Source organism: Canis lupus, chromosome 10, assembly GCF_011100685.1.
Source record: "Canis lupus familiaris isolate Mischka breed German Shepherd chromosome 10, alternate assembly UU_Cfam_GSD_1.0, whole genome shotgun sequence".
Taxonomy (NCBI): domain Eukaryota; kingdom Metazoa; phylum Chordata; class Mammalia; order Carnivora; family Canidae; genus Canis; species Canis lupus.
Window position 1 is genome coordinate 27229129 of NC_049231.1, and position 12359 is coordinate 27241487.

General features: G+C 40.1%; 2 protein-coding genes across 5 annotated transcripts in view; both read left to right on the top strand.

Annotated features, from left to right (window-relative positions):
* The window catches only part of FAM227A (family with sequence similarity 227 member A), a 95620-nt gene extending 93623 nt beyond the window's left edge, over positions 1-1997 (top strand). Inside the window, exon 18 of the mRNA XM_038550560.1 lies at positions 1913-1997. Coding sequence (XP_038406488.1) covers positions 1913-1949 — 37 coding nt within the window. The 3' untranslated portion in view covers positions 1950-1997. The remainder of the gene's footprint in view (positions 1-1912) is intronic.
* The window catches only part of DMC1 (DNA meiotic recombinase 1), a 36469-nt gene continuing 24278 nt past the window's right edge, over positions 169-12359 (top strand). Inside the window, exons 1-6 of one of the 4 annotated variants that reach the window (XM_038550584.1) lie at positions 169-244; positions 1913-1996; positions 2813-2857; positions 3782-3928; positions 6076-6158; positions 10984-11036. In XM_038550584.1, coding sequence (XP_038406512.1) covers positions 1946-1996; positions 2813-2857; positions 3782-3928; positions 6076-6158; positions 10984-11036 — 379 coding nt within the window. In that variant the 5' untranslated portion in view covers positions 169-244; positions 1913-1945. Of the gene's footprint in view, positions 365-429; positions 557-1912; positions 1997-2812; positions 2858-3781; positions 3929-6075; positions 6159-10983; positions 11037-12359 lie in introns of those variants that run through there. The other 3 variants (XM_038550585.1, XM_038550583.1, XM_038550586.1) reach the window with 3 other exon arrangements.

The window sequence follows — 12359 nt, forward strand, 5'->3', positions numbered from 1 at the left end:
AGCTCTTCCTCCCCCACTCTGGGCCCCGCCCTCCGCGGCCCGCCCCCTCCTGCTCTCCGCCCACGGCCGGCCCGCCCCCTCGTTCGCCCCAGCGGTCCCGCGCCGGCGGTGGACACGCCCCCTCGCTCTCCGCCCCGCCCCCGGCCCGGCCCCTCCCACAGTGGCCCCGCCCCCTGGCCCTCGCCCGGCCCCGCCCACGCTGGACACGAGCTGAAGCTCTCGTCGGTTGGCGCCAGACCTCCCGGTCAGTGTCCCCTGGGCTTCCAGTCTCCGCGTTCTGGTTCCGAGTCAGAATCCCTGAGGACCGGGAATCCCGGGCAGGGGACAGAAGGGAGTCACCTTGAAAACCTCGGGGAGAGTGTGGGTACGAGCGGGGTTTGTGGCAAAAAAGAGCAAGCGTGTGAAGAGCGTGAGGGGAAACCGAAGGGTTCCTTTCTCTGGTGGTGCTTCGCGGTCGTCGCAGGGCCCTGGGCTCGTGGCTGTGCGTCCCGCGCCCACCCCCGAGAGGAAATCTCCGTCATCTCCGGGGATTTCTAGCAGCATTGTTCTAAAGCAGGTCTGACCTAAGTCTTCACGTGGCCTCCTCTGCCTCGTTGGAGGGAGCCTGGTGACGGGAAGATGCCAATGGCGGCGCGGGGGGACGTGGACCAACGCTCCGCAGCGGTGACGCCTGAGACCGTGGTGTCGGGGAGCCCTTGCGTCCATCGCGGCTACTTGAGAAAGAGAACTATCTTTTCGTTTTATCAAGGCGAGGGAAACGAACGATTTTTTTTTTTTTTTTTTTTTAGTGAGGACGGTCAATGTGGAATTTGGGGTAGTCCTATTTATGATTACCTATGTGGGGGACAGTATCCCCGAAGACCCCATTCCATTATCTCCTCTTTACCTCAGATATTTGCCGTTTAATGATATTAGGTGGTAGCAATCATATCTCTACCTTAGTATTTTTTTGCACTTCTGCCGGGCCCCAATCGCGACTTTGGTAGGAAGAAAGACAATGCGATAAACAATATTCTACAATCATGCCTTGTAGATTCCTGAGATCTTAACAACAACTAGTACGGTGTTAAAGACTCCATTTATCTGCTTCTAGGTTCTCACGTTATCCTAATATTGGGTATCTATCATAATTTTCAATCTTAAAAAAATTCTTGAGGCCAGTAAATACTATAAAACAAAATAGATCAGTGTTTTATGAAACAAAGAGATATGTTGCAAGGGAGCCGGTTCATAATTAGGAGGCAGGAAGACATTCATCATATATGACAAAAATAAAATATATTGATTGAGGGTAGATTAAGTTCTAGGAGCCAGGGAAGATACAGGAAGAATGACATGAGGTCAAAGTTCGTCCGGCATTGTTAACATAAACGTGAAAGGTGAAACAGCAATAAGCAATACTAAATAGCATTCCAAGACAACAAAAAAGATATTATCAGACAGTCATATTTGTGCTGTAGAAAATCAAAAGCTGAGGGACGCCTCGGTGGCTCAGTGGTTGAGTGTCGCCTTTGGCTCAGAGTGTGATCCCTGAGTACCGGGATGGATTCCCCCATTGGGCTCTCTGCATAGAGCCTGCTTCTCCCTCTTTCTGTGTCTCCAGTGAATAAATTAAAAAATCTTAAAAAAAAAAAAAAGAAAGAAAGAAAATCAAAAGTTGAGAAAAGGTGACCAATTTTCAGAAAAGGGAGTAGAAACTAAGCGCCCTACCTTCACATACATATACCCACAAAAGAAAAAATGTCAGGTGCCCAGCAAAAAGAAGATACTAAATCATTCTAAACTAAATATATCTCTTATAGCTCTTTTGGTCTTTGGTGACTTTGAAATGAAATCAAGATCTCTGGGCAAAGGATTTTTGTACTATATGATCTATGACTACTTTTTAGATAATATTTCTTATTTTCCCCAGAACTGATTGTTTTTCTGCTGCTCACCTTTCAAGATGAAGGAGGATCAAGTTGTGCTGGAAGAACCAGGATTCCAAGATGAAGAAGTATGGCTAGAATTTTGAAACATGGGTAGACATTCAGTCATTCCACAAAAATGAAGTTCCTTCTCTGCTAGCTATTATTTTTAGAAACAGAGATGGAAAGAAAGCATAGTTCTAAAGAGAGGCAATATTACAAATATGTAACAACTTGTTTGGCAAAGGGTGCTAAGATTAGCTACTTAGCAACTAAGCGTGAAAGTATTTTAATAACCTAACAACTGGTACCACCATGATGGTAACTCTGCAGGCTGGTACCAAATAGCAGAGGAAGGAGTTCAAGGTCTGGTGGGGCAGAAAGTTGAGAAAACATATTTTAAAATAGGGGCGTCTGGGTGGTGTAGTCAGTTAAACATTCGACTCTTGTTTTTGGCTTAGATCTGATCTCAGGTTAGTGAGATCAAGTCTCACATCAGGTTCCAGACTCAACATAGAGTCTGGTGGAGTTTCTCTCTCCCTCTTCCTCTGCCTCTGCCTGCCTCTCTCTCTCTCTCTCTCTCTCCAATAAATAAATAAATCTTTAAAAAAATAAAATAAGTTAAATGTTGTTCCACTCCTTTGGGTTAAGGTCTTAAAAATCTGGACAGGACATGACAAAAATATTGGGCTTCCCAGCCCTTTCAGTGCTGGTGCATCTTCTAAATATATAATAATGTGTTTGAAAAACACATTATTGATCCTACCTCGATCTATCTAGAGAAGTGGAATTTGAGGCATTTTGGAGTAACTCATAATATTGAATCAACCCTTTAAAAGATATGATACAATTGGATAATGAAGAATCAAAGCTCCACTTTTTATTTTCTGTTGCATCCCCTTCAGGAATCTTTGTTTCAAGACATTGACCTGTTACAAAAACATGGAATCGTAAGTATTTTTTCAATTTTCAATGTAAGTTTTCAGTGTGAAATTGTTCAATTCAGGGTTTCTCATCCTTGACCCTATTGACATTTGGGACTGGGCAATTCTTAGTTGTGTGTGTGTGTGTGTGGGGGTGCATTTGTAAGGTATTTAGTAGCATCCCTGGCTCCTGACCACTCACTTTATGCTGATAGCACCCCTTTTAGTTATGACAACCAAAAATTTCTCTAGACATTGTCATATGACCCAAGGGGGCAAAACTGCCCCCGGTTGAGAACCACTGGTCCGACTGGAGGTATTCAGGGCTACCTACCACGGTCTTCAACAGAAAATTCAGTTCCTTGGCAGGTGATTAGAGTAAATGATGTTGACCAAAATCAGACTTTGAGTAACAAGATGAATTCAACAGCAGTTCATTGATAGTAAAACTCTGACATTATCTTTTGAAGCCCTCACATTTAATTTCTTTCAGTTGGATTTAGAAAATAGGAGCAAGAGAAAATCCTGGCCCTTTGGTAATGTAGTTATTTGCATTTCCCAAGGGTAGAAGAAAAAAAATTAATTAAAAAAACCATATTCATAATGAAGTTCTCTAGAAGGAAAGAGCTGAACCGAGGGGGCGAATGTGTGATAAATTTGCTAGCTTTTCTACCAACAGACTTTTCTTTTGAATTCCTTGTTACATTGCCATGGTCTCACTAACATTCTTGGGAAATCAGGGCACAGCCAGAACATTTGGCAGCATGCTGGGTATGTTCTACTCAGATATTTCCAGAACATTTGGCTACATGGTGGGTGGGTTCCACCTGGCTGCTTGTATAAAATTGGCATCATGGTAGAAGGAGATGGACACAAAAGCACATGACATAGTATGGGAGCCTTGCAGGCTGGCATTTTATCAATCTGCTGCACCCATTCTTTTATTTACAGAATGTGGCTGACATTAAGAAACTGAAGTCAGTAGGAATCTGTACCATCAAAGGGATACAAATGACAACAAGAAGAGCACTATGCAATGTCAAAGGGCTCTCAGAAGCAAAAGTGGACAAGATTAAAGAGGCAGCCAACAAACTTATTGTAAGCAAGATCAATTCTTTGTTGTTTTAGCTTAGAAGGGCCCTGGGAGTCTCTGTAGCCTTTCTCATTGAACACCAGAAACTCCTCACAAATACTAGAAACTACTGAGGGAACCCTGAATTTCTATGGATCACAATCTATTATATCCTCGTGTTAACTTTTGATCACTTCAGTTTCAAAGCAACAGCAATTAATCTTTGACAGATTGAGACAAGAGTTAAAGAGACTTGAATACTATAATCATTTCTACCAAGCCTTTTTTTTGGATCTCCTTTTATATTAATTTTTCTCTCTTTATGTTTCTATGCCTTAACTCCTTATTTTTGCTTTGTCTTCTCAAATATTGTATCTTTGGTTGTTGCAAAGCACTCAGCACCAAAGAAGTTGTACTCTCATGGTATAGGTCAATTGGTAAGGGAACGTTGGGTTAGAATAAGACTAACAGTGTGGTCTACACGTATACAGTCGAGATAGATATGACCAAGAATATGCTCACTGAGGCAGATGAACTGCAGCTGAGCTAAACTCACACCTTGGAGCTGGCCCACAGACTATGAGAGGCCCATGCAGCTAAGAGGCTCCAAGCAAAAACATATGCCTTTGACCCTAGCTTTTGTGTTGAATTTTTGGAGGCCAGTGGAGGCACTAGCACTGATAACAAGAATGTGCGGAAAGAAAGTCACCAAGTCTCTCCTTTTGCAGAACAAGGCTTTCCATATTTACACAGGTGTGTGAGGGTCTTATTCCCAGCAACTCCTAGAAGCGTTCTTCATGGACAGCCATTTGGTTTCCTTCCTCAGAGGCAGTTGAAGTGTGACAGTGATGACAGTGGCTGTGTGGTCCTGAACTTGGAGACAACCTAACTGAACTCTTCTGAACCCAGCTCAGTTGCCCTAACTTCTGAGTAAACTCAGGCGGTATATTCATAGGTCAATTCTACAACTGCCCTAGAGCAGTACCCAGAGTTTTTAAAACTGCCACTTTAGAGTTCATAAGCATTACTCTTATTTTCCTTGTAAACTAAATCCCATTATCAAAGAAAAGAATCCCTCTCCTTCTCAAGCATATACTAGTGAACCCAGAATCTGCATCCTTTCTTAACTAAAGCTGTTTATTCTTAGAAAGAGATTGAGAGATAGAAGGAGGGAGGGAGGGAAGGAGGGAAGGGGTGGAGTGAGGGAGAGAGAGACAGAGAGAGAAAGGAAGTTAATTTAGTAATATAGTGGTTCCAAACAGTGCGTATCAATGACCTGGAGCGGCTAATAATGAAGACATACGCCCAGACTTGTTGAAATAGGATAGGGCCTGGGTGTTTTTTTTTTTTAAAGAGTTGTGAGTTTAAACATTTTATTTACTTATTTTACAGGGTGGGGGAGGGGCAGAGGGCGAGGGAGAGAGAGAACCCCAAGTAGGCTCCACACTCAGCACACAGCCCTACATGGGGCTTGATCTCATGACCTGAACTGAAATCACGAGTCAGAGACTCAACTGACTGAGCCACCCAGGTACCCCGGTTTGGGCTTTTTAAACCTCCTGTCAAGTTCTCCAAAGTTTGAGAACCACTGTCCTATGAAACAAGAACAGAAATACATTAGACCATATCATTAGAGCACATCAAGCCCTGTTCTCACTAGTTACACTACTGCATCGCTACAGCTCATTGATTTGGCAAATAAGTAGCATTTCTACTGCTGACAGATATTGTCTCATGAATAGTGAATTTCTGTGCTCCTTGAAATTTCCAGAGCTAGGGGGAAATGATGCTGGTCAATGGAATCATTTAGTAAAATACCATTCTGCTTTGTGCAATAAATATACCTCATTTAAATTTTATAGCTACCCTATGAGAGAGACACTGTTCTTATTCTGATTTGACCCCAAAAATAAGTTGGAGTACAGCAAGATTAAGTAGTTTACCCTAAATTACACAACTAGTAAGTATTAGAGACATATTTTGAACCTACATAGGGCAGTTCCAGCACCTGTTTTTTTAACCATGATCTTGTGCTGCTTTCAAAGATAAATAAATGAATTGTAGCTCATATCAAATGATGACCCTGATAATCAAGTAGAGAGTTTTGGGCAGCATTTGAAGTTAACATCATCATCTTATACCCTTTTGAACCTTTCCTTTTGTCTTTCTGTAGGAACCAGGATTCTTGACTGCCTTTGAGTATAGTGAGAAGAGAAAGATGGTTTTCCATATCACCACTGGGAGCCAGGAATTTGAGTGTGTATCTTGTATCTTTTACAACCACTAGACACAATCTTTGGAATGTTGTATCTTTTTTCTTGAGTTTGTTAGAAATAGCTTCTTTTTCTGAAGTAGCTTTTTTTTTCCTAAAAGACTACTACTAAAGCAAACAAATTCCAGATGATTTGTAGAAGCAAGATTAAATTTCTTATAAGAAATTCAGACCCAAAATATAAGTAGTTTTCTGAATCAGCCTGTATTTTTAAAACCATCTTGAAAATCAGTTTAACTTTTCATTTCCTTTTCTTCTTGTTGATAAAGGAAATTCCATTTCACTTTTGGTTTTACTTAAAAATCAGTTGTTAGATTGAATATTTTAGAAGAAATAAATTCAGTGGGTTTTTTTTTTTTTTTTGCTCTTTAGCATCAGAAGCTCTTACTCATTAACAAATTCTGTCTGCTCTACCTTCAACAACAAATCACCCTATTCATTTCTTCAACAAATAAATTACAAGGAATCAAAAAAGATGAAGTCAGGGAGAAGACGTAGAGATTAAAAGAGATTTAAAAGACATTTTACCTAATCCCCAATATATGGATTTTATTTGGATCCTGATTCAAATACACTATAAAAAATAAGATGTATATGAGACAATTGGAAGATTGAACACTTACCTTTTTTAAGATTATTTATTCATTTAAGAGAGAGAAAGGGAGTACAAACAGAAAGAGGCAGAGAGAAGAGAAGCAGACTCCCCACTGAGCTATGAGCCTGACGTAAGGCAGATAGATGCTCAACCATCTGAGCCACCCAGGTACCCCAGAATTACTACTTTTTTAGGTAATAATGATAATATGATTATGTTTAAAATAAGAGTATTCATTTTTTTAGAGATAACTACTGAAATATTTAGGATAAAATGATATATTGTCCAGTCTCTGCTTAAAATAGTATGAAAGGGGAGGGAAGTAATTAGAGGTTTATATGAAAAAAGATTGACCATGAGTTCATAGTTGGTAATTGTTGAAGCTAAGTGATAGGTACATGATGGCTCGTTAGTATACTGTTTTTTGTCCACTTTAGTTTATGTTTGAAACTTTCCATTATAACATTTATATATTTTTTTCTATGTGTGTGTGTATAGAAAAAAGAAGAAATAGGAATTCAATTAATTCTCTACCACCTCCTCCACTGTTACCTCACTGGTTTAAACTATCTATTAATATCTCCTCTGGAGTATTATAATGCTTCTAGCCTCTCTCTTTCAGATCTTGCCTCTACTATTTATTCTTCACACAGTAGCCGGAATGATCCCTTTAAAACTTAGGTCACAGGCGTCTGGGTCATTCAGTCGATTGAGTGTCTGACTCTTGATTTTGGCTCAGGTCATGATCTCAGGGTCACGGGATCTAGCCCTGCATCATGGGGTTCCATACTCAGTGGGGAGTCTGCTTGGGATTCTCTCCCTCTGCCCCTCCCGCTCTGCCCCCCACTCTCTCTTAAAAACAAAAACAAAAATCAACAAATTTAGGTCAAATCATGACATTCTCTGCCCAAAACTACTCTAATGACTCCTCATCTCAGAGCAAAAGCCAAAATCCTCTTTAATCAACTCTCATCTTTTTATTCTTTTTTCAGTTTGCTATACACCAACCACACCAACTTCTTTGCTATTCCTAGAACATGCCAGATACACTCCATCCTCAGGGTCTTTGCACTTACCATTTCCTCTGCTTGGAATACTTTTTCCTTCTACATGTGCATGGCATACTGTCATCTCTTTCAGATTTTTGCTAAAATGTCCACTTCTCAATGAGGCTGCTTTAATCACTTTATTTAAATACTTAAACTCCCTGCCTTCATCCTCTGCATTTCTTTTTTTTTTTTTTTAAAGATTTTATTTATTCATAGGGACACAGAGAGAGAATGAGAGGCAGAGACACAGGCAGAGGGAGAAGCAGGCTCCATGCAGGGAAGGAGCCTGACGTGGGACTTGATCCAGGGTCTCCAGGATCACTTCCTGGGCTGCAGGCAGCACTAAACTGCTGCGCCACCGGGGCTGCCCATCCTCTGCATTTCTTATTTTCTTTCTGGATCTAATTTTTATTCATACCATTTAATAACATCTGACATACCACATATTTCACTCATTTACTTATTATTGTTTATTGTCTATTCTCTCACTAGAATGTAGTAAGCTCCACAAAGTGAAGGATTTTTGTCTTTTGTTCACTGCTTTACTCCAAGTGCATAGAACAATCTCTAGTGTAAACTAGGTGTAGAAGTTGTTTTTAGGCAAATAGGCTTGAGTGATGGAATATATAAAGGGCCCACAGTGACACCCTGGCTGAATCCAGTCAGGCCTATCAGGCAATGCACCTCAAAGTATCTATAGGCCCTAATAACCAATGGGCTACTTACAACCAGGCACAGTTTACCAAAAAAAGCAGAATTTCATTCGTTGCCATGTTTCCTCATCTGTCCCTTTTAAAAACAGCCCCCCCTCAAATAAATAAAAAATAAATAATAATAAAATAAAATAAAAACAGATCCCACTTACTGCTTCATAGCAGACAGCCTTTCCCTTGCTCTCTTGCCTGCCCCTCCGTTGCAGTGTATTCAGTACGCTATCTCCTCTGTCCTGCCTCTGGTGAATCCTTCACTGCCAGGACTGCTGGCTACCACCTGATCATCACCCCACATTAGGGGGCCCCCATCCGATTAGGACAGACTCTATCTATCTATCTATCTATCTATCTATCTATCTATCTATCTATTTATTTATGAGAGACACAGAGAGAGAGGCAGAGGGAGAAATAGGCCCCATGCCAGACATGGGACTTGATCCTGGGTCTCCAGGATCATGCCCTGGGCTAAAGGTGGCACTAAATCACTAAGCTACCAGGGCTGCCCAGGACAGACTCCATTTAAACACCACACTAGGTTCTCAGTAAGTATTAGGTGACTGCATGAATAAAGAAATAGTAAATGAAGTAAGTTGGTGAAGTGTAGTATACTATATATTCCTCTTTTGGAGATTCACAGTATACACCAGCCTACTAAAGGATCTAAAATCCTGTCATGAAATACAACACCTCTTTAACCTAGCATTACCCCAAATTTTAAAAATCAGAACCCTTCTTTCACGTAACAGCTAAGGAAGAGTCTTTGGGAAATCCTACCCCAAGGCATATTGGTCAAAACCAGGTTGATCAACAAAACAATTTGATTTAAGTGACAGCTTGATATTCTCCAGTCATTCTTCCACATCCTGGTTTAAGCAACATTGGGTTAAAGGAATTCTTACTGTTGTAGTGAGTTTTCTGGTGTCCTCGGTTTTGAGTTTTGGGCACAGAAAATACTATTCAAGAACTAGGTTTTTTAAATTTTATTTATTTATTCATGAGAGACACACAGAGAGAGGTAGAGACATAGGCAGAGAGAGAAGCAGGCTCCCAGCAAGTAGCCTGATGTGGCACTCAATCCCAGGACTCAGGATCCCATGTCCCAAAAGTCATGCTAATAGAAATAAGAAAGATTTTAAGAGTCTTCTTCCAGGTCTTAGTACAGTTAACACAATTAATATTTGTTGTATTTAATGAATGAGTGACATAATGACCTAACCTTAAGTCTTTTCACATCAAGAATATTAAATACACTGAAACACTGAGTTGCCAATTAAATGTATGCTGTCAAAATCTGACAGTTATTCTTCTAACTGCTAGCATTACCTATAATACTTTTGAATATTTCCTATCCTGACATGTTCTTCATTGAGTTCTATTTGTGTAAGACAGACCAATCATGGTGACAATCACCAGATTCTCCTAATATCTATTTTTCATACATTTCTCAGTATATTTAAACACTGGATATTCAGGGGATCCTAGGTGGCTCAGTCTCGTAAGCCGTTTGACTCTTGGTTTTGGCTCAGGTCATGATCTCAGGCTCCTGAGATGGAGCCCTATGTCAGACTTGTGGCTCAGTGGGGAGCCTGATTCTCTCCTCCCTCTGCCCCTCCCCCTGCTCATGCTCACTTTCTCTCTCTTTCTCTCTCTCTCTCAAATAAATAAAAATTTTTTTAAAAAGATATTTATTCATGAGAGACACACACAGAGAGAGAGGCAGAGACACAGGCAGAGGGAGAAGCAGGCAGGGAGCCTGACATGTGACTTGATCCTGGGTCTCTAGTCAGGCTCTGGGCTGAAGGCAGTGCTAAACCGTTGAGCCATCGGGGCTGCCCCAATAAATTTTTTTAATTTAAAAAATAGGGGCGCCGGGGTGGCTCATTTGGTTAAGCATCTGCCTTCAGCTCAGGTCATGATCTGGGTCTTGAGATGGAGCCCCACTCAACAGGCAGACTAGTTCTCCCTCTAACTCTCCCCCTGCTTGTGTGTTTTCTCTCTGTGTGTCAAATAAATAAAATCTTAAAAAAATAACAAAAATAAATTAAAGAAAACCACTAAATATTCAGTTGACTTTTAGAAACATAGTCCCAAGCACAATATGAACAATCCAGTTAATAGCTAAGACCATTTATTCAAGCTGCAATTCAGTCCTAAAGAATACTGAATCTTAAACCTATATAGCCCATTTCCTATTGATATTCAGAAGTAAGAGCAAGAACAACAGGACTTATATGTTTGTTTGTTTGTTTGATCCACCTTGCCAATATACAGCAGAACCTATGATCTAAAGAGGTAGAGTGCCATTTGTCCTGCCAAGAATTCCCGTTTGTGATGGTGGATAGATAGATAGATAGATAGATAGATAGATAGATAGATATGACACAAATGGTACACTTTCTTCTTTCTTGATCTATTTCTGTTCGTTTTACTAATGCTTACTTTCTATTTCCAGTAAGTTGCTAGGAGGTGGAATTGAAAGCATGGCAATCACAGAAGCTTTTGGAGGTAGGTAGAACCTTAATATTTTGTTAAATGAAAAAACTTATGTACACACATACATATATAATTAAACAGACAACCAATAGTACATTGTATCTACTTTGAAATGTATGTTGAAATCTTAATTATAATAGAGGGCCGTTCTGGGCTGGAATTAAAATACATTCTAATATTAACGGAGAAGTCTTGTTGGCATTTGTCATCTTTTTGTCTCTGACTTCCATAGAAGAGAATAGACTTTTTTTTTCTCTCGTTACTTCAAAAGGTAATTGGATAATGAGACCAATCTTATTTCTAGGATATGCATGCTCCATGAACATAGAGAGTAGATTTTTTCTTCTCAGATTATATATCTTCTATTTTTCTTCAAAATAATTCATGCTAAACTATTTTATATGCTGTGTCTTACAATTCCAGCATCTGCAATCCTTGGAGAACTAAGTCTGTTTTTATGTTGTTGATGTTCCTGTCAACATAGAGAAATTAATCTGGTTTTTATTATTTCTGTTGACTATCAGTCTTAGTGGCTTACTCTCTTGTGTATTTTTTTATATTTGTGAGCTTACTGCCTGATTTTTGATCTATGGGATTTCACTGGACCTAAAATGGTGAGTGGGGAAGCAGAGAGAATTTGCTTTTATTGGGAGGTAGGGCATACCACCAGTCTGAGACTCCTTCAGCTTTCCCTTGAGGATCTCAGTGCAGTGTAAGAACCCTAGGCCCTCCTTCCTTGTAGTAGGGTCTTAAACTTTCATTTATATGACTAAAATGAAAAAACTCAGTATTTTTTTCCCTTAATAGGGAAAACCCAGTTCTCTCCTACTGTATATTTTTTCCTGGAAGTCTCTTACATAGACACTTACATAAACACTTCACTTCTGACACTTCTGGTCACCAAATATATGGATTATTTTCCCCCACAACAAGCAATTATCCAAGAATTCAAGTCATTTCTGACACTGTCTACCCAGAGATAGCATCAGATTCCACAGCTTAGGGGCACCTGAGTATCTCAGTGGTTGAGCATCTGCCTTTGGCTCAGGTCGTGATCCCGGGTTCCTGGGATCGAGTCCCACGTTGGGCTCCCCACAGGAAGCCTGCTCCTCCCTCTGCCTATCTCTCTGTGTCTTTCATGAATAAATAAATAAAATCTTTAAAACAAACCTTTAAAAACTTATTTTTACTACTGGTATTCATATTGCAGGATCTTTCCATGACACAGTGGTACTTTATATGTAAGATTTGACAAAGAAAATACTCTAAGACTGTTTTTCATTCTTTATGAAAATAGCTAAAAATTAACTATGTAGTTTTTGTTTTTTTCTATAT